General features: G+C 46.2%; 1 protein-coding gene across 2 annotated transcripts in view; it reads left to right on the forward strand.

The window, feature by feature from the left end:
- Positions 1 to 11,081, forward strand: part of LOC146197383 (DNA repair and recombination protein RAD54B-like) — a 33,617-nt gene extending 22,536 nt beyond the window's left edge. The window contains exons 18-23 of one of the 2 annotated variants that reach the window (XM_084599193.1): positions 199 to 325; positions 2,742 to 2,914; positions 3,256 to 3,375; positions 5,558 to 5,764; positions 8,489 to 8,557; positions 10,037 to 11,080. In XM_084599193.1, coding sequence (XP_084455319.1) covers positions 199 to 325; positions 2,742 to 2,914; positions 3,256 to 3,375; positions 5,558 to 5,764; positions 8,489 to 8,557; positions 10,037 to 10,144 — 804 coding nt within the window. In that variant the 3' untranslated portion in view covers positions 10,145 to 11,080. Of the gene's footprint in view, positions 1 to 198; positions 326 to 2,741; positions 2,915 to 3,255; positions 3,376 to 5,557; positions 5,765 to 8,488; positions 8,558 to 10,036 lie in introns of both variants that reach the window. The other variant, XM_084599194.1, reaches the window with a different exon arrangement.
- The last annotated feature ends 16,455 nt before the right edge of the window (positions 11,082 to 27,536 follow it).

Genomic DNA, 27,536 nt, shown 5'->3' on the forward strand with positions numbered 1-27,536 from the left:
TTCCGTTAGGCTACATACAACTGTGACAAAGGAGCACAATAGCTGGAGTTCTTACAGAAACATAATTGGGTATGGTAGAGCCAACTTTCACTTCATAACAGGAGGTGGTGGTACCTGCATTCTGTAAAGCATTAGGCTACTTTTGGCAGTTAAATTATTCACAACCTTTTTTTGTGTCTTTTTTTTTTTTTTTTCCAGACATTGGATATTCTTCAAGACCACTGTGTGCAGAATGGCTATCCTTTTTTGAGGCTGGATGGATCCACTTCATCAACGCAGCGGATGGAGATTGTGGAGCGATTCAACTCACCACACTCCAACTCCTGTATGCATGGCTGTTTTTGAGCTGTGAGGTTTAGAAAGGGGGATACCACATGCTTTCCACAAAAGTAACTGAAAGATACCATATCAATTATGATTACCTTTTACGCTGGTGTACACGTTGGGAGTGATGTGATGGCCTCTAACTGTTAGTTTTATATAGACCAAGACTGTGTTTACAAAGGGGGCACTCGCGACGTGGCAGCAGACTGAGGGTAGAAAGTAGTCTTAGGACCCATTGGAATACATGGAAGCGAAAGTTTTCAGAGCAGTTTTCGGATTTCACGGAACACCTATGATGTCCTTTTTTGGTACTCAGTAGCCATGAACATTCTAGAGCATGTTATGAAACCTTGAAGAGCCATTTAAGAGGTGCATTGTTTTTAAAACACCGCGAAACGTATGGGGGTGCGGGTTGAGATGGTGACCCATAGAAACAGGTGCAAACACTACATACCGCAACAGTTGTCTCTTTTCGCAGAGCACGTTGGCCGGTCGTTAAACCTTGGCGAGAGTTTTGAAGAAATGTGGGACAAAGTATGCCACGCCATTCCAATGGGAATTTATACTTGAAACGCCGCTAAATGTATGTGTTGTGAAGCCATACATACCGCCGACAGGCTCGTTATCTGCTTTGTTTCATCGAATCCTGCAGGCTTCTTTTGTAGCCTGGTATGCTGCCATATGCACTGAATTTGCTTATTAACAGCTGTTGTTCAAGGAGTGCAGCCTAAAAAAACTACATTCGAAAAACCCTTCTTGTCATGGCAAGGGAACGAAAGAGAACGGCCCACTGTAACAGACTGCAGCGCAGATGACGCTTTATTGTACTACGGACGACGCCGACAATCGTGAAAGAGACGTGTGAGCAGATGGGGCATTTTAGTCGTCTGCTGCTGTGCGCCATTTGATCATGCTGCGTGCAGACTGCTTTCAGCTGAAACGTTTGCGTCATTTGAATGACAGTATTTAAGAGTGAATGTAGCCCGCGCGGCAGCATGCAGACAACATGTGAAGCTGTAGCGATTGCGAGAAATACCCAGCGGATAGATAGTTTTTCATGGGTCTGTCGGTCTTTCCAAGGCACATTTATAGAGACAAATTAAAATAGATTACCTTGAAAATGACGTAGCTTACTTTGTCACACATTTTCTTCAAAACGCCTGGCAAAATCTAACCATCTGCCGTGTTTATTGGTGCTCCCCGAAACCGGAAAATTATGTTGGTAAGCTTTCCTTGCGCGTTTTTATGAGCCTTGCTCCCGACTTGCATCCCCATATGTTTCGCGGTGTTTTAAAATACTCCGCCTCTATTTACGAGGTTTTAGTTTCACAATGTGTTCTACAACGTCCATAGTTACTCTGCACCGTATGACCACATCATAGGCACCCTGTGAAATCAGAAAACTGCTTTGAAGTCTTTTGGTTCCATGCATTTTTACAGGCGCTAAGCCTTCTTTTCACCCCCAGTCGGTCCAGCCTGGCGACAGCAGTGGCACTGCATCTTGCTTACTTCACAGATCAATGTCGGTCTGAAGCCTGCTGGGACCTTTGTTTCATGATAATGTTGAGGCTTGTTGAATATGTTATTGCGAAAGCTAAATCAAGCTCTTTTCCCCACTTCTTGAGCGCATGCAACAGTTTAGACAGTCAGTGGACATTGCTTTTAAAAAAACACAAGTGTCTGATAAGCTTCTGTGGTAGTGCTATGTGTCTTGCAAGCACGTGCAAATGTGAAAATATGAGCAAAAATGTTCGTATGGGTTTTGATGCATAGTAATTTTGATGGCAGTGGGCTTAAGGGCTCAGGGGCCCAAAACTGTGTTGCGGTAGAAGTTGCTTTTAGGTTGGTTGTTGTCGTTAAAAATGATTGCAATCCACATTGTAAAATATAAATGATAAATTTCAAATTATGGGATAATGTTCCAAAGCAATGTATGAGCTGTGAGAGACGTCACAGGGGAGGGGCCTCGCTGCAGTGGCTCAGTGGTCAGGGCGCTCAATTGCCGTACCCAAGGATGTGCGATCGAATCCTGGCTGTGGCGACCGCTTTTTTTATAGAGGCAGAAAGCAAGGCACTCATGTGCTGTGTGATGTCAATGCACAGTAAGGTTACTATGGGACTTTAAACTCATAAACCAAACCAAGCCAAACCACAGTGGAGGGCTCTGAAGTAATTTGGACGCCCTGGGGTCCTTTGGACATCACACAGCACGCAGGTGCTTTTGTATTTCATCTCCATTGAAATGCGGCTGCCTTCTTTGGAATCAAACCTGCTCCCTTGAGATTAGTAGCCAAATGCCAGAGTCATCGATTCACCACAGGTAGTTTAATTCCACATTGTGATTGAGCATGTGGTCCCAGTGTAAAAGGAGAAAACTGAGTTAGAGTTCATTTGGTCGTGTTTTCTGAAACTTTCAGTCGTGTTCCTGCTGAGCTGCAAGGCAGGTGGCGTGGGGTTGAATCTGGTTGGTGCTAGCCGTATCGTGCTCTTCGACATTGACTGGAACCCTGCCAACGACCTCCAGGCGATGGCTCGCGTCTGGAGGGACGGACAGTCTCGCCACGTCTTCATCTATCGGCTGCTGACGACGGTTAGTCTGGAAGGGATAATATTGTAAGGCATCTCTGACACCCTGACACCTTGATCTTCGTGAAGGCCTTCGAGCGTAACAATATTACCAAAAGAAAATGCACCATGTTAAAGCAGTTTGTCAAGTGCCGCGGTCATACGTGTCATTAACTTAACCTAACTTAAGGAATAAAATAGAACTCGTGGCGAAATTGACAACAAACATGTCAGAAGGAGAAAAAAGATGTCGAAATGTTCTCCAGCGCATGTGCTACTGCTGTGTTATGTATAGTGGTCATAATGGGCATCGTAATTTTTAAGCTTTATCCGTTGGCGTTTTGTGCTGGCCCTTTTTCATGACAGGGCACCATAGAGGAGAAGATATTCCAGCGGCAGGTGACAAAGCAGGACCTCAGTGGAGCTGTGTTGGAGAACAAGAAGAAGGATGGCAAGAGGGTCAAGTTCTCTCTTGAGGATCTCAGGGTGAGGGCACTCTTGTCTGCTTTGAGGGACATACTGATCAACAGAAATGCTAGAGCAGCAAGTTGGTACTCATATGTGCTCATGATGAAACATTGTAGTGTTTCTATAAAATGCCTGTTAACTTTATGAACTTTGTTGTGTGCAGGGTGTGCAAATACTATCAGTATGTTAGCGTGCTGTAGGTTTTCTTCTGCATTCCTTCTTGTAGACTCAATATGATAGTTCTTTGTCACAGTGGCATGCCCGAAGTGCAGAAGCTTAATGACTTCCGGTTGTCTACCCATCACCTTGCCTCTTGGGCTGAAAGGATGATAGGTATTAGCTTGCCAATGAGCGAAAACACAGGCTTAAGAGTGCCATATTTGTCACCAAAAAAGCGAAACACTCAATGTCTTCCTGGCTTGACTTTTTTTGCATGTGTGTCGACTTTAAACGAACATATGAGCAGACCCCACTATCCCCTTTCATCAGCGTGTGGTCTCTGCAAAGTCTCGAAATCCATCCCTTGTTGCTCTTGATGATCCATTGCTCAGTCCTCAACTTGTGTTTCTGATATGCTGGCGACACCCTTTCCCAGAACAGTAGCAGTGAAGTTTAAAAAAGTCTATCTCTTGCTTTCACCCAGTCATCCCTGAAGAAGGTACCAAGTCGGCATCGAAATATGGGCTTTTCTCATGAGACTGGTCGGCATGTCTCAGTCTTTCGTCTCTAATTAATTGGCTACAATAATTTGAATAAACCTTAGTTTCTGCTTCATTCACGGCTTGTCAAAGTTAAGAGGTAAATCTAACTTGTGTGAGAGATTTTGCTGCAACCTTCCTGGCAGCTCACAAAGGGAATCCTGTTATATCAGTTTGCAGAGTAACCATTCAAAGTGTACTAATCTCGAGAGCATTTCAGGTGGTGAAATTTGACAATGTACAGTGATTTGCAACGTGAATTGCTCAGCTAACATTTTTTTGCGTCATTCTTTCTTCATTGCTAAGGGAGAAATTCAGTGTTATATGCCACTCAAGTCGATCTGTTGTCTGGTCATAAAACTCAGTTCAGTTCAGGCGTTCAGTCGTGTCCGACTCTTCGTGACCCTATGGACCATGTCACGCCACGCTTTCCGGTCTCTCACTATCTTCTTAACATCACATAGCTTCATCTGCAATGCCTCGAGAATGCCATCTAACCATTGCTACACAGTCTTGTATAGTGTGCAGAGTGAAGGGAGAGTTGCTCTGCTTAAAATAAGTGCAGTAAAAGAAGTAAAGTTAGTGCATGCAGAGGTATAAAGATGGCAGATTTTTATATTGAAACAGCTCAAACAGGCTGCTTTGTTGAGAGCTTCTCTTCAAATTCTCAGCATTTTTTTCATTCGCACTCTCCAGAAAACAAAGGTGGAAGGTCTGTTTTTAAATATCTTAGTTTGTCAAAGCAGTTCCGCTTGCTGCTGTGCATTGCCGTCTTGTTTTGATGCAGAAACAAAGCCCTAAATTGTGTATTTGTAGTGCTTGAATGAAATTCAAGTGCAGTGCCGTTTTTGGAAATCAGGAGACCATTTTGTATCCGTGTTGAGGTAACTTCTTTTAGAACCTCACTTTAGCCTGGATGCCTGTGGGCTGCCATCTCAAAGGGAGCATAACCAGCACTTTCCTACAGTTATTTTGCCTTTAAATTTGTACTAACTACAAAAGTAATTGCTACAAAACTACAAAAGTACCTACAAAAGTAAGTACACATATGGATTAAACTGTGCAGGCTTTGGTTGGTCAAGCCAGCTTGTGGATGTGAGGCTGCACTGGATATTGAAACACCTTGTAACCAACTGTCGTGTAACCATTGATGCACACTTCAGCCATCAGATATTCACACGGTGTGTGAAGGAAGCTACAAATATGAAACGGAACATATTTTATGCGTTCAGCTGAGTACTTCACAAGCAAGGAATGAAAGCCAAGCTTTATCTTTGGTGTGAAAAACTTTTCTTCAATAAGCAATGCTCCTGTGACGTTTTCAACTTCACTACATAAGTAAGAACAGAATTAGCTTGTAATGGACAAACTGACAGTTCCCTTTCGTATTCGTTCGGACTCTCTGAACGCAGAGGCAGTAAGTGTCAGTCACCGAATTCTTATCAAGTTCTCTTAGAATTCTTAGCAGTACAGATTTCCTCCCTTTCAACGTAACATTGCAGGACCTCTTCACACTTGATGATGCAACCACCAGCTCCACTCACAGGCTACTGGGTTGCAACTGTGACAGCACACGCGAAGTGTGGAGTGCTGCCAAGGATGACTACCTTGAGGACGAGACCCAGGCACACCCGAGAGATGCCCCACAAACTCTTCCTCAGCGTTCTTCTCAGCTGGGAAGCACTACCACTCACAGCATTATTGGAAAGGTATACTTGCTACTGGAAGCAAAGAGGGGTACAGGGTTCATACCATCTGTTAGCCTAGCACCTTCGAGCAGCGTAAAGAGATACTTTGTGTGGCATCTCAAAATCATCTTGCACTGCCGTGCAGAAATTCTCATCTCAAGTGTGCGTGTCTTGCTTTTTTTTTAGTGGTATTTATTGCTTCGGGGCATAAAATCGCTATACGAATTAAAGAAGGTGCAGTTTTTTTTTAACTGTTTAAGTCGTTATTTGAAACCCTGTGAGATATATGTCAGTGCGGTCGGTACAGGTAAATTGTACAGCAAGCCGGACATTATATATATGGTAGAGCTTGCTCAGTAATTAACCAATTAACTAAAATTAATTATCTTTCTTATTTTTGATCTTAGGTGCGAACATTATATTAAGAAACTGAAAGCTGTCAATAGAAAAGCTGGGTCCAGTTTTCAAATTTTCTTTATCAGCAATGCAGTTCGAAACAAATATTTGTCGTCAAAAAGACATTTTTAGGTCGTAAAGCTGGCTTCCCGCAACGCACATTTTTAAAACGGTGTGGCTTATGCTGTAGAAGCAGTAAGTGTTATTTCCATGACAATACCATGCCCAGCGATGCAGTTTTATGTCCAAAGAATACGTAATTTAGACGTTGAATATTTCAAACTGCTTTGCCGATAAAGGAGATTTAAAAACTGGACTCAGCTTTCCTGTCGACGGCCTTCATTTTCATAGTATAATATTGGCCCCTGAAATAAAAAATAAAAAGGTAATCAGCTAATTCTAGTTATTTTATTGCTTAATTACTGAGCTCTATCACAAACATAATGCCTGTTTTGCTGTACAATCCAGCTGCACAGAGTGCACTGATATATCTCTCACAGGGTTTAAAAATAACGATTTGGAAACAGTTCAATAAAACATCCTGTAAAAGTGGTTTTCAGATCATATGAAGTTCATATGAAGTATCCTTGGATAGATATGTGGATACTTAGGGCAGGGAGACGAGCCTTGGAAGTGCAGTTTCGATTGGGCCAACCCTGACCTGGATCTTCTTAAGTGCAACCTCCTTTGCATGAGTGAGACTGCATTGGAGGGCTACAAAAGAAAAAAAAAAGCTAGCACTTGCTTGTGAACAAAAGGAGGTTTGCGGCATCCGGCATATGGTTTGAGGCGGTGACGACATAGGGCTTGTCAAATGAGTTTCAGAAGGAGGTTGCATGGGACCCATTCAGTACGAATTCTATGAGAGATGGGAGCTTCTTGACTAAGAATATTTTGGCAACACCGGACTCTGGCAATACTCTAGGTTGCGGTCACTGCGTTGTAGTAGGTGTACTACATGAAGGATATCTGCGCCCTTCAGCTGTTGCACGCTTCATGACAATATGGGCCACGTGTGAGACGGTAAGCATGACGAGAGATGAAAAGGCCTTCTGGAGAGCAGTCAGCTCCGCAGAGAAAGAGCTTCCTTCAATCTAAATCTAGATGTATTACTAAAGATAATTCTTGCAGGATCAGTGAATTATTTTGCAACTCTGGATTCAGGCATCTGCTTAGACAATAACAGAGCCACAATGAAAGGGGAAATCTTGTAGCAGCGTCTCAAACGGACACTGCTACATAATTCGATTTCAAGTCTCAAATGTCAATTGGTTCGTTGTAACGTGGCTGGTGAAGGAAGAACCAGTGACATCGATAAGGAGTGTGATGGAGTGTAAGCCATGAGTAGTGTGGAGTTCAAATGGTGGGCTTTTGGACTCTCATGTCTCTGGTTCACTAATTCGTCTGCTGTGTTGAACTGTGGTTGTCCTTGTAAAGCCGCGGGAGAGATGATGCAAGGAAGGCAAGTGGTAGCTGTCAGAGCCTCTCTATTTACACCTTTTATACTATCTGACTGAACCCTGTCTCAATGCTCAGACCGGCGTTCATAAACTAGGAGTATGTGCTGTGTGAAATGTAAGCAGGCGCTGTCCATTTTAGGGAGTAATATTATGACACAGACCTATCGCCTGAGTCTCTGATTCTTTAGCCTGAGTCAACCGTCAAATTTTCTTGACGCGGGGCCCTGGACAGTTGGAGATAAAATTGGCATTGCAGCCAGTCTACGGTGGTCCCAGCAGTTGGCAACTGCAGTGTAGCTCACAAAAAGCTGAAGCCAGCTAATAATTCATAGATGGCAGTACTAATATTTAAGGCTGATTGCAGAGCAGCCGCTTGAATTTGCACGTTGCAGTGAGAACTTCACGCTGTTATATCACTGTTATGTCTCAAACTCAAATTTGAAGTTTTTTTTTTTAACGTGTTGGCCAGTAACAGTCTTGTCCTGCACATAATCTGACCACATGATATCACAAAGTTGGTAGGAGCTGCCACCTGGCATTGCTCGTTTGTGGTGGGAAGGTGGAATATGAATGGATCTTCCAGGCCTCTTTGATGCTGAATCAGGCACACTACTCCAAGGCCACGTAGGCGCATGCATACGGCTTTGTTAAAGTGGGCCGTTTTGTCAGTAACCTATGACTCGTAACTGGGTAACGTAGTAGATTAGGACTGTATGCTAATTAATAATAAGTAAAATATGGCTTCAGCTTTTCTTTCAGGTTTTCTAATTTTTAATCACGTACAGGTTATGCTGGTCATGCTTTCGTGCAACACGTTGAACTGTGTGTATGCACAATTCCTGCGGATCCTTGTGCCCAAGCCGTACACGTTCCCCTCGATTCATTCCAGAAACTTGGCATGAGCGACCTGCTGCGGTGGGAGCACATTCCGGCTCCGATCAGCGAGCACGTTTCACAGGTCAGTTGCACTGTGCATATCATATGTTGACAATGTAAATTTAATTGCTTTACCAAACCCATGGCTCGTATTGTGGCTTATATGCTCATGGGGACATTATTTTGCTCGTAGTCAAATTTATCTTCATTCACCGTGACTCGGAAAAACAATCATATGGAATTGCTTGCATCTACATCCCTTTGAGTTGGATGGAAAAACTTTATTTTCGTCAGAGAGCATGTGTGGACGATTCCGTGTTAGATGGCCATCAACCCATGGCTGACGGCGACCTGGGTGGCCCACTCCATGGCCCTGGTCTGGACGACCGGGTCTGAGCTGGCCAACACGGCCTCCCACTGCTCGAGGGAGGGATCACGCATAATATCCGCCGGTGGCGGTGCTATGCTACAGCTCCATAATATGTGGTCATAGGTTGCCAATTCCTGACAGCATTTGCACTCCGGCTGAATGTCCGGGTAGATTTTGCTCAACACGTATGGGTTGGAGAAACATCTAATCCCTTTGAGAGTACCTGGGGCTACGTGTGTTTAGTTGCAAGAAGCTTCTCTAGATGGCGCTAGCTGCCTCAGTGATGGTGTGACCATACTGTAGTTTTTGATGGCCCTTGCAATTGTGGAGAGGGCCCTGACATCCTGCATCATGCCAGCTTTTGGCTGAGTCTTCAGGAAACCAGACCATAAGTAGACACATATTACCAAAAGCAAGTCGCAGCATCTGACTGGTATCTGACTGGTATTCAGCTATCAATCAGTTCCTAAGCAGTTCAAACATTACCCCTCTCTGTCTGCACAGTAGTTTTTCAGTTTGTGAAATCAGCTTAGTGCATGGTTACTTCTGAAATTTGATGCAGTGATGAGGACCGATTTTGTTTATATTGGGTAGTCTCTGTTTCCTGCCTCACAGGTACTACTTGTACAGTAGAGCCTTGCATTAATGCAGGTATGGTGAGGAATAACAGTGCAATTAACTAATAGGGGGCGGTATTAATTAGTAGATGATACATGCTTCTGCTTCACTTCTTGTCCTGCGTTTTGCACGGCCATTATCAATTGAGAGATGTACTATCATCTTGAGTTGGAATGCCTTATTATGCAATGTTGTTCGATATATACGAGGAAATAGCTAACCCTAAATAATAAATAGTTTTGTTATTGGGAAACAAACTATAGCAGCAGAAAAGAAAAAGCATTTACCGAAACAGGGTCTCGAGAAATAGTACAGCATTTAGATTGGTTAACTGGAGGAATGTCAGAATGATATCTTCTGTCTAAGTTCAAGGATGGGTCACAGCTGTCACAGGACTGATGTGACCCGTGGCCCGCGTGAATTGTGGCCATGTTTTCTGGCTTTAATTTTAAGCAAAAAACACCTCCTTACAGGAAAAGCAGAAAAATGCTGTATATGTAAGTTGTTAACACATACCTTAAAGCTTTTGTTTGTTGCTTTCTTTCCCCTACATTTCATGTGTATTTTCTTTAGGATCCTCACCTGGCAGCTGCAGAAGACAGCATCACCTTTGTCTTTCGCAACTTTGTTTCAAAGCCACAGAAAGAAAATGATGCCGCTGAACAACCACAGATTTTGTAATCATCTCTGTACATACTCATCACTGTTCATGTCAGGCAATAGCGATGCTTTTAGATGTTGCCATTTCACTCATCTAGTCTGTGCACTTATACTTGCATTATTAATAAAAGAAAAAAAAATTATTTTTATTTATTTATGCACTAGCATGGGACTTGTCAACACACATTATGTGTACAGTGAAATCTCATTAATTTGACCCCGCGCCCATGTAAGTCAATGGTGCTGGATGTTCGTGAATTCGGACTTAGGTGGGCTTGGCCATAGCTTATTTAGATGGCTGATCGCATTGTAGTGTGGCCTGTGCAGCCAGCGATCACCAACATAGGCTTCCCCGAACCTCATTCATGTAGAATGGTGGTGGCCATATATTTTGTGCATGCTGTTGCAGGCATGAAGATGATAGGATTTCCTAAATATACTAATTGTATCGTTTCGGTTTTGGTTTTCCCAACGTCATGCCATCCTGTGGCTGCGATCAGGCGCGTGCATCAGCCAGTCGCACAGTTTCGGACGCAGCTTGGTAGATCACTGTTCATTTGTTTTCATTCTGAAATGGCGTCACACTGTTCTAATGCCTACGCATATCTTCCTCTCGTTCATACACATTTCACTTCCAGTACAGCACTATTCTTTGACGTTTTGATTTTATGATGAAGCATCCTCAAAACCCAACAGGGTTGTTTTATGAAGAGATGCTGCTGCTGCTACTGCGTCACACCAACTGCAAAAAGGATGGCCAAGGTGTTTAAAATTTTGGAGCACTTTTCTTCAGCGTTCCCGATGGGGTGAATAAAATAAACCACTTGGCTAACCCAGGAAAAATCATCGTTCACACTTGGGTTTCATCATAAATGTTGACAGCCATCATGTAGATTTCCATTAAATAAAATTACTGTGATGGCAACGGTTTTCGCACGTATTTTCAGGCTCATTTGATAATTCGAACTTTCGGTCAATTCAAATATTTTCACTTGTCCGTTGAAGGCTGAATTAACTAGCATTTATGTATTATGTTCCCTACACGATGTATGTTCGTTTTTGTGTGTGCTACAGTATGGGACAAAGTATCGTTCCGTTGCTTTGAGTCTCTGGCGTTCAGATTATACATACGGGGAAAACATATGATGTGGTGTGTTTAGAAGAAAAGCTTGCCAGATAATTTGTGCTCTGCTTGGATTGCAACCTTTAAACGCATAGGCACTCTTCTATTATCTCATGATATATCTATGATATCATGATATACATATTATCTGTATTGTATTGCCAAGGTATGCTGAGAATGCACACTGCTGTCATGATGCAGTGGAGATGGTCTGTCATGATGCAATAGCTGTGTTGCAGTCATTGTCGACTGCCTAGGCTTCCACAACATTAGTGCCACAGCTGTGGCTTTACAGCGCTGCAGATAGAAAGGCTCTCCCTTGTCGGCAGTAACAGCGTTATGCAACTGCACATGAACGTGTGAAAGTGGTCGAATGCAAAGCGTATGAGCAGCAGGCAGCACTAAATCTCATCAAGGCATTGTATTTTCTCAACAAGCAAGCTGTTACATGGAAAAAGGCAAAAAATGTAGTGAAGCATTGTCACACTTTGTAGAATTGTTTCGACTTTGCAAAAATGGCCGTTGGAAATTGAAGGAGTTGACCTACATGCGGAACCAACTTACATGCTGAGCCAACATAATTTTCAGGTTTGGGACCTAATTGTGGAACCTCAAAAATGCTGGTTTTATTTCCAGTTGCAACATTGTGTGGCTGTTGCTTTTAAGTGGCGACTCCACTTGCTCAAGTGCTTGATAGTATTTTAAGATTGACCTATTATTTCCTCTTTGCTGTCCAAAACTACTCTCCTGTCATTTTCCACCTGTCCTCAAGGTGTGTCGTATTGGTTTTCACTATTTAGTAATTGGGTATGCCATCATGGCTGCCTCAAAACCCCAACACTTCTCGAATTCCTAGATCAGCATTGTGCACAAACAGTTTAAGTACCTTTCTTTGAATAATATGTTCAATCGTGTTTTTTTTATTTGCATGCAGCAAATGGCATCTATGCTGTCAAACTTTTGTTTGTATCTTTCATCCTTGAGCATTAGCCCTATACTTCCTGTGCGCCCAGCACCAGCTCGTGTCAGGCGTCAGAAACGGGCACCCATTTTCATGTGCATCGTTCTAGCTCTTTTAACTGCTCATGTCGTGGCGCTTCATTAATGCATTTCATGCGGATAAGACCGGCTGCGATAGCTGCAGTTGGCTTGCTTGTCCCGCGGCGGTCTCAGGGGTTCCGGTGTGTGTGCGGCGTGGATAACGCAGGCGCTGGCATTGGGCATGTACAGATCTGGGTCTGGGTGCCGCACTAGCTCCTGCTCACGTCTGCTTCTGCACGCAGATGCAGGCCGGCTCCGACATATACACGTTGTCTCGCATCTGGGCATTCAGCACGTTTGAGCCGCGAAGCAGGGACTTCTAAACCTGCTTACCACAACATGTTGAATGAACTAAACGCACAGCAGTGAAAACCAACGCTTACTGTTGGCCTTCAAAACATTGCGCCATTCACAGAACGCAGTTATTGCACCAGCCGGCTATGTCAACAATGTAGTCGACATTGGTGATGCAGACAGAGCATGAGCTCACTTCACCTGAGACGAAGCGTGACCAAGGAATCCCAGTAACCCTTGCGAAACATGTGACCTTCCCCATATGTTTTTTTTTTCCTTTCTTTTTTTATGCAGCTCTGATAGCCAGGGCTTCACCTATGCTTTCTTTTCCTCCATATATGAAGTGTCTGTAGAGTGGTTGCATGCGCACACGCACGCGAGGGTGTCATCTCGGAGGAAATGCGCTCTTCGCCCTTTTGCTAGTTTCGCTCTTTGCTATGATTGGTTAGAACTTAAAGTAAATATTTAATATTCTGTCGCTAAAGCAGTACATGCCCTGGAAAGCTTTAATGTATTCACGTTTAATTTTTTACATCCTTAAACCTTTTCTGTGTACTAAGAGAGCAGGCTACCATGTGGCGGCGGCTGCAAACGTGGTCGCACCCAAACCCCTGGACATGCGAAAAACTCCTTCCCGACTTAGTAAACCGGTACTGCCAACTGTGCGATGAGCCTGCCACCTTAGACCATATAAACTGGAACTGCGCGGAGGATTCGCCCCTGGCAGATCTAGTACCATCTCCTTCGCTGGAAAACTGGGAAGCTGTTCTCGCCAGCCGGGACCCAGACGTTCAGTCCCGGGCCTCGGCAAGAGCGCAAGAGGTCGCTTACAGACTTGGACTGCTGGCCACCTGGAGCAGCTGAATGGAGCCAAAGGCAAAAACATTAAATCGCTGACGAATAAAGTTTTTTCTCTCTCTCTCTCCCTCTGCTTCTCAGATAACATGATGAACTGTCTTACAAGCGCTGAAATGGCATGCTTTATACAGCACAGCCTCCCCTCCTCTACTTACTGCAGAGAGAAGAGAGGCGAAGTGTCTCCAATGGAAGACGACACCACCTGTTAGACCACAGCGCACCTAGGAGGAGAAGCGTGACACGCCCGGCGTGGCTACGAGCCACGCTACGCTGGAGAGCCAACTTGGTAGCCCAGCTCTCGCGATGGTATGACGCCAGTCACGTGGTGTAAAGCGTAACTAATGGCCACGCTACGCTGAAGGCTCGAAACCTGGCATAGTATTGCTTTCGCAATAAAAATAAAAAGTTCCGAGGGCACTGCAGAATCTGCAGTGGAGAAGTGCGAAAGTTAAGTTTGCTGCTGCACACGGTACATCGCGCGCTCCTTGTCGAACACAACCAGCATTCCTTTGAAGACGTCAAAGTTCATCGAGATTCTAACTATCAGCATTCTTTTTACTGGAAAGGAAAGGCGCAGTATATGTCAAAGGCGGAATCTGGCTCGCATATCTCACGAGCAAATCTTGCCGACGCGAGATTTTCACCAGGCGCCTAAAAGGCTTTCACCTTAATAGAGATACCGTAGGGGAGGTGGTGAAGGGTGGCTGTTCCTGGCCCTACGGGGCTGGGGCGGTAGGTAAATGCCGCTTGCGGCGGGGGCTAGCCAGCCACCGATTTTTATCTGTTGTAGGCCGTCATTGCACCCGCCACTGCTTCGGTGGTGGTGGACGACGGCTGTTGTTGCGGCGCGCGTCTTTCTCTCCCTATTCTTTTTCCTTTCTTCTCTATGTTCTCTTCTTTCCGCACGAGGCAGCGGAGGTGGCTCAGCTACAGAGCCAGGGGCGGTATTAAAGAAGTGCGTCCAGTTGGCATTCAGTTTCGGAACGCTCTGTGATTGGTTGGAAGCACTGCCGCTGAACTGAACGCTTTTACGTCACGACAGGTTCTGAGAGGCTTTGACCGGAAGTGCTTCCAACCAATCACAGAGCGTTCCCAACTGAACGCAGTTCTCTAATACCGCCCCAGTAGCAGGCCCGTGCATTTTCTTTTCCTTCTTCCTACAGCCACAACAACAGAGGTACCGCAGTCGAGACCTGCTGAGTAATTTCGACCACCGCCTGGGGATCTTCAACGTGCATTGACATCGCGCAGTACACAGACGCCTCTCCGTTTCGCCTAATCGAAACGGAGCCGCCGCATGCCGGGTTCGCACCCGAGCATAGTATAATAATAATGGTTAACGGAATGGAAGCGCAGTATTCTCAAGTTCTTACACTTGATTTAAAACATTGATTTATAGGAAGGGGAAGGCACGGTAACTGTCTCACTTGTTTTCTGTGGACATCACAACCGCGCCGTAAGGGAAGGGAGGGAGGTGGGAGTGAAAGTGGAAAGAGAGAAAGAGGAGCCGTAGTGGAGGGCTACGGAGTAATTTCGACCACCTGGGGATCTTTAACGTGCGCTGACATCGCACAGCACACGGACGCCTCTTCGTTTCGCCTCCATCGAAACGCAGCCGCCGAGGTCGGGTTCGAACCCGGGTACTCCGACACAGTAGTCTGGAGTCTTACCACTGCCATTTGTATCCGCCTGCTTTCGGAGGAAGGAGGGTGGCTGAGCCTGGCCTTGATGGGTCTGGGACAGGTAGGTCACCGTCGCTTGCGGCGGGGGCTTGCCTGCCACCGAAGTTTTATCTGTTGTAGGCCGTCACTGCACCAGCGACCGCTTTGGTGGTGGACGACGGCTGTTGCGGCGCGCGTCTTTCTCTCCCTCATCTTTTTCTCCTCTATTTTCTCTTCTGTCCGCACGAGGCAGCGGGATGGTGCAGTGGTAAGACGCCCGACTACTGTGCCGGAGTTCCCGGGTTCGAACCTGACCGCGGCGGCTGCGTTTCGATGGAGGCGAAACGAGGCGTCCGCGTGCTGTGCGATGTCAGCGCACGTTAAAGATCCCCAGGTAGTCGAAATTACGCCGTAGCCCTCCACTACTGCTCCTCTTTCTCTCTTTCCACTTTCACTCCCACCTTTCTCCCTTCCCTTACAGCGCGGTTGCGGTGTCCACAGAAAACAAGTGAGACAGTTGCCGCGCCTTTCCCTTCCTATAAATAAATCAGGCAGCGGGAGGCAGCTCATCTACAGAGACAGTAGCAGAACCGTGCATTTTCTTTTCCTTCTTCCTTGTACGAGTCTGAGTCTACTAGCCTCCGTGAGATCACTCCTTCTGTTGGACGTCTTCTTTAAATACTCTGACTACGAGCTCAGAATCTGCTACGCGACTCCATTCCTAAATATCAACAAGACCGAAGAACGCGAATTAAACACCATAATTAAGAGATGCACGAAGTGCGCTCTAGGACTCCCCATAACTACATCTAACGACATTCTAGAGAAAATGGGGTTGCATAATGAGTGGAAAGAGCTAGCTGCGGCGATCATGCTGTCCCAGAGAGAACGACTCGCAGGAACGGCGGCGGGTAGGCAAATCCTCGACTGGGTAAACGTACTAGCGCCCGGGGAAGGCGAAAGTGTCAGAGAAAGCATAGATCGAGAAATCAGAAAGCATCTATACGTCTCGTCCATACTGAAGAACATGCACCCCGTACATGACGAGGGGAGGAGGAAAAGAAAAGCTAAGCACCTCGCTAACAAATTGGACAAACTCCCACCGGGATCTGTCGCCTACACCGATGCAGCGATCGGGAAAGAAGGCGACGTAACCTCGGTCGCCCTATTAGACACCGGGATCGCCATAGGAACCGAAATAAACCGAGATCTACCGCCGGTAGAGGCGGAGGAGATTGCAATAGCCATTGCCATTGCACGACCAGGCGTGAAACACGCCATCAGCGATAGCAAAGTGGCGGTTAGGAATTTTAGCAAGGGTAGAGTCAGCAATCGTGCTGCAAAAATTCTGAACAAGTCGTCTCTCGCCGAAAGCGTGACCATAATCTGGACCCCAGCACACGCCGGTCTCGCCGGCAACGAGGCTGCCCACATGCTCGCCCGCTCCTCGCTACCTCGGGGTGCTGCGGACGCCTCCACAACAACATCTAAGAGCAAAGAATGTATTGGTACGTTTAAGGATGTGACCGACAATCTGAAGAAAGACCGGAGGATATATCCGCCACCGGATAGATCCCTGAGTAAAAAGGAATAGTACAACTGGAGAAGACTCCAAGCTCGAAATTTCTTTTCACCCCTGTGGAGGAGTTGGACGGGTGCCAGAGAGCGGAAGAGGGACGGTGCGGAAACCGAAATTTGTAAATTTTGCGGCCACGTGGCAACATTAGATCACATAATATGGAGATGCGTTCGTGCCCCAGGGCGCAACGCGATTAAAGCTAGCGATGAATGGGAGACCACGCAAAGAAGCTCCGACGAAAAAACTCAGCGATTCGCTGTCCGCCTGGCGGCCGAGGCTGAAGACCTCTTCTCTTAGACGGGGCCGGATGTCCTCTGGCCGCGGTGCGACAGACTGCCTCCCTGGACGCCTGCGTGCGGACCCGGAGGTGGCTGCCGCCATATTCGGCGGAAATAAATGTTCTTCCTCCTCGTCCTTCCTACAGCCACAACAACAACGCGCACTGGCATCGCACGCACGGACGCCTCTGTTTTGCCTTCATTGAAACGCAGCCGCCGGCGGTCGTGATCGAATCTGGGTACTCTGTCTGGTACAGTATACCACTGCGCACCACCGCTGCGGGTCAACACCCGAGCACTCCGATTCTTTAATCGAGCATTGACCACTGAGCCACCGCGGCGGGGCTTATAGGATAGGAAAGGTGCACCGAGAAATGCGACAGATGCTGTCACTCTCCTTTACAGGAAACGAAAAGCGGAGTATCTGCCACTTGCCCCGCCGGGGTGGTGCAGTGGTAAGACGGCCGACTACTGTGCTGGAGTTCCCGGGTTCGAACCCGACCTCGGCGGTTGCGTTTCCATGGAGGCGAAACGAAGTGGCGTCCGTGTACTGTGCGATGTCAGCGCACGTTAAAGATCCCCAGGTGGTCGAAATTACTCTGTAGCCCTCCACTACGGCTCCTCTTTCTCTCTTTCCACTTTCATTCCCACCTTCCTCCCTTCCCTTACGGCGCGGTTCGGGTGTCCACAGACCAAGTGTGACAGTTACTGCGCCTTTCCCTTCCTGTGAACCAATTTAACTTTAACTTATCTGTCACATTTCTCGGTGGACACCTGAACCTACCATAAGGGAAGGGAGAAAGGTGGGATTGAAATAAGAGATGCGTCTTGGAGGGCTGTGAAATAACTTCGATCACCTGGGCGATTTTTAACGTGACCCGCCGCGGTGGCTGTAATTATGACGCTTGGATATACTGAACCGGAGTATCCGGGCTCTAACTCGATCACGGCGGCCGTATTTCGTTGGAGGCGAAACGCAAGGATATGCCATTACTGCGCGATGTCAGTGCACACTGAAAATTCCCAGGTGGCTGAAATTACTCCCGTAGACTGCGGCACTTTCTCTAACACCGACGCGGTGGCTCAGTGGCTGGGTCACTCGACTACCGAACCCAAGGATGCGGTATCGAATTGTGGCCACGGCGGCTGCTTTTCGATGGAGGCGCAAAGCAAGGATCAAATATTCTGTACGATGTCAGCGCACGTTAGAAAAGCCCCAGGTGGTTGAAATCTGGAACCCTCCACTACGGCGCCTCTTGTAGCCTGGGTCATTTTGGGATCTCAAAGCCTACAAACAAAACCAGACTTCTTCCTTCTTTCATTCTCATCTTAATTCCTCTCTTTTCTTAAGGCGCGGTTCAGGTGTGCACCAGAAGTATGGCAGATACTGCGCATTTTCTTTCCTGAAAACCAATTTGGCTGCGTTTCGATGTGGCTGTAGGAAGAAGGAAAAGAAAATGCACGGGCCTGCTACTGGCTCTATAGCTGAGCGACCTCCGCTGCCTCGTGCAGACAGAAGAGAGAAAAAAAAACTGATTGATTTATAGGAAGGGAAAGGCACGGTAACTGTCTCACTTATTTTCTGTGGACACCTTAACCGCGCCGTAAGGGAATGGAGGAAAGTGGGAGTGAAAGTGGAAAGAGAGAAAGAGGAGCCTAGGGACCTTTAATGTGCGCTGATATCGCACAGCACACGGACGCCTCTTCGTTTCGCAGCCGCCGAGGTCGGGTTCGAACCCGGGTACTTCGGCACAGTGGTCGGGTGTCTTACCACTGCACCACCCCGGAGGGGCAGACAGAAGAGATTTTTTTAAAAATTGGTTCACAGGAAGGGAAAGGCGCAGTAACTGTCGCACTTGCTCTGTGGGCACCCAAACCGCGCCGTAAGGGAAGGAAGAAAGGTGGGAATGACAGTGGAAAGAGAGAAAGAGGAGCCGTAGTGGAGGGCTACGGAGTAATTTCGACCACCTGGGAATTAACGTGCGCTGACATCGCACAGCACACGACGTCTCCGTTTCGCCTCCATCGAAACGCAGCCACCGAGGTCGGGTTCGAACCCGGGTACTCCGGCACAGTAGTCGGGCGTCTTACCACTGCACCACCCCGGCGGGGCACAACAAGAGAAAATAGAGAAGAAAGAAAAGGTAGAGGGAGAGAAAGACGCGCGCCGCAACAAAGCCGCCGTCCACCACTGAAACGGTGGCGGGTGCAATGACGGCCTACAACAGATAAAAAATCGGTGGCAGGCTAGCCCCCGCCGCAAGTGGCGGTTACCTACCTGACCCAGCCCCATCTACCACCTCCGCTGCCTCGTGCGGACAGAAGAGAAAAAGAAGAGAGAGAGAAAGACTGATTTATTTATTTATAGGAAGAAAAAGGCGCGGTAACTGTCTCATTCGTTTTCTGTGGACATCGCAACCGCGCCGTAAGGGAAGGGAGAAAGGGGGAGTGAAAGTGGAAAGGGAGAAAGAGGAGCCGTAGTGGAGGGCTACAGAGTAATTTCGACCACCTGGGGATTTTTAACGTGCGCTGACATCGCACAGCACACGGATGCCTCTTCGTTTCGCCTCCATCGAAACGCAGCCGCCGAGGTCGGCTTCGAAACCCGGGTGCTCCGGCACAGTAGTCGGGCGTCTTACCACTGCACCACCCCGGCGGGGCGTGCGCGCCGCAACAACCGTCGTCCACCACCGAAGCAGTGGCGGCTGCAATGACGGCCTACAACAGATAAAATTCGGTGGCTGGCTAGCCCGCGCCGCAAGCGGTGTTGACCTACCGTCCCAGCCCTGTAGGACCAAGAACTACCACCCTTCACCACCTCCTCTCCCGCGTTTCGATGGAGGCTAAACGGAGAGGTGTCGTGCTTTGCGATGTCAACGCACGTTAAGATCCCCACTGGGTCGAAATTACTCCGTAGCCCTCCACTACGGCTCCTCTTTCTCTCTTTCCACTTTCACTCCCTCCTTCCTCCCTTTTCTTATGGGTGCGGTTCAGGTATCCACAGAACAAGTGTGACAGATACTGCGCCATCCGTTTCCTATGAACCAATTAATGGCATATATATCATTATCGTGCACTATCATCGCGCAGCCCATGGGCGCTTTTGCGTTTCGCGTTCATCGAAACGCGGCCGCTGCGATCAGGCTTTAGTCCGAGGAATCCTGTTCAGTAGCCGCGTGTCTTAACCTCTGAGCCATCGCGGCGGGTATATAATATGAGCGGTGTAACTTTGCTGGTTGTCGAGGATTAGGTAACACATGAAAAGCTTATAATGGGAATTTTTTTTTTCAATTTTTATATCTCACATCGAGCAATCAGTAGAGCAACCTTTACCTCCCACCGTATAAACTGGCGTGTCGACTAGGTCAGCTATGTCACGTAAGAATCCCAGCAGCACAAACCTTAGGCCCAATATTGGTACAGTGTCAGTAAAGTTTGTGCTACCTGGGAAACTCACGAAATGTGTGTTAGTTTAAACACTGTAATGACAATAATGATACAAAAATGAACTCTTTCTGTGGAGCATAAGCGCAGTAAAAAGAAAAAGGAAAAAAAAACGTGTGATTTGGTTTTCCTGGCTATATTTGCCAGAAACTGAATGAGATCCCAAGTTTTGCTACATCCTGAACTTTACGCTCTCAACCTTTGCCCTCTGCTCACCACGCCTAATACCTCATTACCTTTTTATCCGCGATCTGCATTTGTAGTTTCGCTTTTTATTGCACTTCCTGCTTCTTGCTCACGTAGTGCGTCTCATGATTGGTTACGAATTCTTGTCACGAATTGCTACGCGCGCGAAGTAGGGCGCGTGTTATTTAAACTTCTCGGTAATTTACAGCCTATTGGCTTCACCACATAAAGGCCGTATTAGCGGCGGTGCACGCTTTACAGGGGAACAAAAGTGGGGGCTAGTGAATGGTTACACTTGAACCGGGTGCATTTGCATGAAAATTGTTAATGCGAAAGGATTTCTTGTCTCATGAGTGACGTTATATGTGTGTGTAGATAAAGCCTTTCATCAGAGAGTGTCCGCACGAAGTCTTAATCATCCATTGGATGGGGAATTAATCTAATAATTAATAAACAATTATGTAGATAGTAGTAGGAACAACTGATTAGGTCACCGAAATATTTTATTAATTTAACGTTTGAACTGCATGAATAGGTCAGCTATTTAGAAATCGATGAATTATTAATCACTTAGATGAAATATTTAATTGCTTTTGTAGTCGTTTACTGCGTTTGTTAATTGATTACTTGTAAATATTAAATAATAAGTGAAATTAGTTACTTGGAAATTGTTGGGTTCATCGTTTTTTGGGAATTAGTTAATAACTCATATATCAAGAACTACATTATATCGTTGATCGGCAAAGGCATAACGAACCGAAGACGCAGCTAGGTAATCGGCAGCAGTAATATAAATGATTTCACGCTACTCCACCTGAGCAAGCTGAAGTGCAAGCCTGGAAGTTTTTGTTTTAGTGAATATAATGAGTTGAGCCGAAATTGTAGAAATTGTTCAAGCTTTCAAAACTCGGTACACAGCTGTCACGAATCTTGCAAATGCTTTGAACTCCAAGTCGTCAAAAACTTGAGAATACAGCAGATTCTTAAGTAAGATCTCGTTCTGTCTTTAGCACAGGAATAACTAGTTAACAAATTTTGAACAAATTTTTTGGGGACTACAAGAGCAATTATGTCAGGAGCTTGTTTATCGCAACATTATGACCACCCCACTTGTTTTTGAAGGCAGTTGTTTAACGTGGAAGCTTCGCTCGCACTCGCAAGGACATCGGCTGTGTCTGTGATGCCTTCAAACGTTTAGATTGCTTGACGGCATGAGCAAGACCTGTTGCTGCTCAAGCGGCATTCGGAACTGCACAATAGCAGAGGAGTGATCTAGTGATGTAATACGCATCTGGTAAGCGCACATTTTTTTTTTGTGTGTGTGATCGTTAAGGATTTAATCTCAAGCGCTACAGGTTGATTACTTTTGTAGCGAGAGCTACATTGTCCACAGTCTCGCGATTTCGCCGTGCCATTCCGAAGAGCGAAGAAAGAAGAAAAGGAAGAATAAGAAGAAGACGAAGAAGAAAAAGAAGATGAAGTAAAAGAAGAAGAAAATTAAGAGAGATAATTCGGTAGTTGGTAGAAGCGAACGACAATAGCGATGTGCTTCGGAGTTCGACGTAGAAGTCTTCCACTAGAAGTCTTCTTCACCCGAATGAGAATGGTCAACGACGAGAGGCAAGGGGTGCTCATACGTGAAGTGATCCCCCTACGGCATAAATAAAGCTGAAACCATAGAGTAAAATACCATGCGCAAAAGCCATGCCTTTACTTTCAAGCCGAACTTAAGCGTATCCATGCAGATTGCTCTTGCGTAACTCCAGGTTTAACCACAAGCTAGACCATAGCTATATTTTTTCCGAAACACCTTTAGACACTAGAATTAAAAGATAGATATTAAATAACGTCATTACTGAATTAATTTCGACGGCAGAAAGGCTTCAAATGACCATGTATGGACAGTGAACAGTGCATAGGAAAGTCATGCAGCTCTCTCAGAAACTTCGAAATGGTGATGCTGAATTGATCGAAAACACAAATCGTGAATGGCATTCGTACAGTGTGTTGATGGGCACTTGCCAATGTTGAATAAATTTCAATTAGCAAGTAATACTACGCAGAAATAACGCCCATCTGAGTGATGCCAACAGCTATATCTTGTTACTCCCGTGTTAACCTATCCTCTTTTATGTTTCTCTTAAACAATAATAAAAAAAAAGATAATAAAGTCCGCTCTTTAGGGTAAATTTTTACTATTTGTGCACGGAAGCCAGCTGAACAGTTCACGACTTCGCCATCCTAATCGTGTTTCGGCGAGACTGAGGAAGACGCACTATGCCAGTTTTTCAAGGGGTGCGCATATGTCATGCAACATTAAAGATTGGTTGCACACAAGACAGAAGCCGTCTGTCCTTAAGAATTAATCGTCATTGTCCCAAACAAACAAACAAACAAACAAACAAACAAACAAACAAACAAACAAACAAACAAACAAACAAACAAACTTAAAATGAAAAAATGAAATTAAACACTTGTAACAATAAATAAAAACGCAGTATTTACAGAAGAAGCACCTTCCAAGTACAAATTACACAGCAAACAAATTTAAACTTCAAGGATAGGGCATATAGGAACTAAGGTTTCATAAAACTTCGCTCAAATCGTGAAGCCAATTTTGAGCACACGTGTTCACCTTCGTGGCATTCCCCTTCATTAGCAGCTGGTGGCCTCCTTTGAGCCAGCAGCCGCTTTACAGGCAGGTACACATTTGCTCGCGAAAGACAGTTGCGACTACGCCACTCTTCAGCGAAGAGAAGAAAATAATGACCTCACAGACGACCTTCGGCGAATATGCGTGTATGACCGAAGACTGCTGCTTGAACGCAATTTAGAGCAATGATGTCTGCTATATTAAATTTCACGAATCGTGCCTCTCTTTTGTCAGTCGCTCGAGTAATGAAAAAGTAACTTGCAACTTGTGGGTTCATTTTCTCGGCTTTTGAGAAAGGAGCGACAGAGATGTCCAATGGATTGATTACCTGGTGACAATTTTGTCTCCGTGGCACGCGGTCAGTGCTCGTTTAACCTTTCGCATTTTTATCTGCGAAATGCGGCTCTGTCTTTCTTTATCATGACTACTCCAATATATTTGATATACTTCTGTCTCTCTTTGGTTGCGAAACTCTGTTTGAAACCGTGTTGTATTCTGGGTTCTGCTTTCAAATCCACGCGCTCAAATTCTCTCTGAAAGGAAGAAAAAAAAAAATTAAAGGGCGATTACACCATTGCTAGCGGATACAGTGACCGCCCACTGTATGAACTGAATAGATGAATGTTTCTGCATGAACTTATATTTAAGAAAAAAAAATGTTGTCATCGCTAGGAGTTGAACCCCCCCTCAACGAGCGCGCAAACGACTACGCTACGCTGAGTGACTGAGAACGCATTTGAAATCCACCTTGTCTAGTGTAAGGAGAATGGAGATCGCTTAGGATAAAGACAATAGGGGCAGTAATGAAAAAAGATAAACAATGGACAAAAATTTAACAGCCTGTCCCACAGATTAGGTATTGGCGAAGAAAGCGTTTCGAAACCTGCTCATGCAAAATTAAAGAAAAGAAAAACAATGAGAATTTCTTCTTATCCAGACGCGTTGCGCCATCTTGCGAGAATGACACAGAACACCATATTGCAGAAGCAGGGCAGACACCAGGCCGCCTCTGACTGTCTTTACTCCCTGGCTGTCCACCCGGCTATCAATATGGCAGCATGGCTCTCAGTCATCTTCGTGCGCCCAAGTCCCAAGTCTTATCTTCCTCCTCCTTGTTCTGCTTCCAGATGCCTGCACGAAGCAGAAACACACCGCACCACAGCAGTCTCATACATCATGGTGCAGAAAATGAGCCGCGAGGCTCAAACTGACCTTGATTTATAGGGAAAATTGCGTATCAGAAACGGCAAAGGCATGAAGAAACGAACATGCAGCAATGTAATCAACAGCAGCAAGAGAAATGTTCTCGCAGTACTGCCCTGCACCTAAGCACAATTACACGAACCCTTGAAATTTTTCTGTGACATCACGCTGCGCGCGCAGCATTATTTCTGTTGCCCACAATAACCAATGTCAAGCTTGACTGAATAAGCTAGCAGGAGCATTTTCATTCTCAATGCGTATGAGTTATTGACGAATGAGTTTCTCTTTTATCAGGGTTTACAACAGGTGCTTTATGTTGTAAAAATACGTCGGCGCGGACTTGGACATCTTGTCGTACAGGTCGTTTGCGGACAACGTCCTGAGTGTGCACGTCCTGGCTTATCCTGCGTACGTTCAGCGTACCAAGCGCGACTGTCTTCATCGACGGCATTACAGAAAATAAAAAGTTTTCTTTTTTTCTATAGCAGATGCAGCAGTGTCTCATTCTCCATGGGCATGGACGCCTAGGTGAGACATCTCTTCAGAGAAGGGAAATGGTAGAATGAGAAAACGAAGAGGGAAAAAGGAATAATAGAGTTCTAGCTGCGCTAGACAGGCCGTCCGGCTTTCTGCAAACGTCCAAGGAAACGCCGCCGGATCTAGACGACACGAAGGTGTCGAGGGCATTTTGAAGGGATAGTTCCCAGGAGGCGAGCCAGGGGGTAGCGATGGCGGTGATGGGAAAGGGTAGGCCGGGGACTAGAGGGCTGTGTGGAATTGTAATGTTGTACATTTGTGGAGGTATGCACCGGTACGAATACAGCTAGCCAGGTTAGTGAAGAAGAAGCAGCAGCAAGTGTGCGAGGCAGAAGAAGCGGGCGGCGCCGGCTCCTCGCACCCCACCTGAACTTTTGTCACAATCAATGACCTTGGCGAAACATGACGCAGTGGAGTTTCCGCTCCAATAAGCAGCGTTGATGGGTTGTATTGCTCAGTCATGCTATGCTTGTAACGAGAGAGCAGCACGCGTGTGGCTTTATTTCGGAATTTTATTGCCTGGCGTTTTCGAGCTTTTCCACGCTGTCTGCAATCACTGACTGCCGTCGCGCGAACTCGGATAAAACATGAGCGATCGACTGGGGGCATCCTGCACGACGCCGCAGGAACACCTCTACGCCGGCATACGTTCTGTCGAAGACATCGGGGGCAACAGCCGCGTTTCCAAGGTTCGATAAGGGAGCTGGGCGCCGACCACCAGCCCGACGTGCAGTGAAAAGCGCCACGGGGGCGTGGCGGACCTACCGACCAAGAGGCGGTGAATGTGAGCTCAGCGAAAATAGCTTTTCTGTTTCGCGGGCAAACATAGTTCACAATGAGCAGACACGGGGCGGCCGAGATGGAGAAACACGAGAGCACCGAAGCTGTCGGGAAGCTGCAACTATGAGTTTGCAAGCAGCGAGGACTGTAGCTCTCTTAAACACGTGCGTGGCCCACGGTGCCTGATGCGTCGGAAACTTGACCGGAAATGAAAATACCTCGCGGCATGAAAATACAGTTAATTTTTTTTTGTTTTGAATGAACTTGAGGTGGTATTGCCGGGCATTTCTCGTACGCGCACTCCTTCCTCTCGCTTTCCGGAACATTAATGTCGAGAGTTTTACGTGCATGCAAAGGCACCGGGATCTAGTAGCAAGACATAGGACATACTACCTCATAGCGTTTGCATGCTTCGTGTTATGGTATTCTGTTTTCTTAACTCCTTAATGACTGACCCTAGGTGCCTAATCCTGTTGACTACGTACTCCTTAATTGCACAAGCCCACGTGTTCAGACTCAGCCTAGAAAAGCGCAAAAAATAAAATAATCATGAAGAAGAGAAAGCCCTAAAACAGAAAGAATTCAGGTGCCGCTTAAACATTTCCTTCTAGCCGTATGGGAAACGATAACATACGAGTTTGATTTCGCAAGCATTTCAGAATTGCCTAAGGTTCCGTGTTCTCTAGTTCTTTTTTTTTTCTTTTTTGGCAACGCCGTCATGTAACCGGAACACAGATGGGGGTGGAAGGTTTTATTACGGTACTTTTCATAGCTTTTTCATTACAGGCTATTTTGTCGAAGGAGGTTACAATGGACGAGAAGAAACAAATAACGGGGCAGTTTCAGCGGACAGCTGAATATCCGCAATAGATAAGCGTTTCATTAGAAGAGACATCAGCGCGCACAGGCGGAACGCGAAGGGACGAGTCCCGCCGTGGTCCAAAGAAGCACTTGCCCTAGGCCAATAATTTTCTGCTACCATCATTATTTTATTGTGAAAGCAATACTACTTTCACTTTCAAGCCTTTGCGGTGCGACGGTGGTGCACATGAAATGACCTTTCGCATGACCTCTGTGTGACGTCACGCCTCAAAGCTGGGCGACCAACTCGCACCGTCCGTGAAAGACGGCGGTGCGCATGAACGGCGGCCTAACTCCCGCTCTCTCCGCCAGGAGCACTACAGGTGTTATGACGTCACGCCTCAAAGCTGGGCGACCAACTCGCGCCGTCCGTGAGAGACGGCGGTGCGCATGAACGGCGACCTAACTCCCGCTCTCTCCGCCAGGTGCGCCACAGGTGTTGTGACGTTATACAGCTGTATGACAGTAGCATTGATAATGGCGGTGCATTTAGTTGATAGTTGATAATAATGATGAGAGCAAACGTAGTACACCATATGCGGCACTAAAACTCAAAACTCCAGCTTTCGCATTTCTGCAGTGTAGATTCCACAGTGCTCTAAATGTTTTGTTCTGAACGCCCCGCCCCGCCCCGCATCACTATGATTTCAAATCCGACGGTTGAAAGCACTGTGCCATACAATACTGCAGCACTCCACGACGGGACGCAGTCTGCTCCTTATAGCGCAATGAACAACTACCCCACGTCGAATTAAAAAAAAAAAAATGTCAGAAGCAAAATACAAACTACAATAAAGAAAAAAAAACTACAAAAGGAGATGTAAAGCTGCAGTAAAAGCCGGTGATGATAAAAACAATCACTGTTAAGCCAGGCACCTTCTGAAGGCATGTTTTCTTACTTTGGAAATGGGTACT

Source organism: Amblyomma maculatum, chromosome 3 (genome assembly GCF_055883805.1).
Source record: "Amblyomma maculatum isolate TAMU_Amacu chromosome 3, ASM5588380v1, whole genome shotgun sequence".
Taxonomy (NCBI): Eukaryota; Metazoa; Arthropoda; class Arachnida; order Ixodida; family Ixodidae; genus Amblyomma; species Amblyomma maculatum.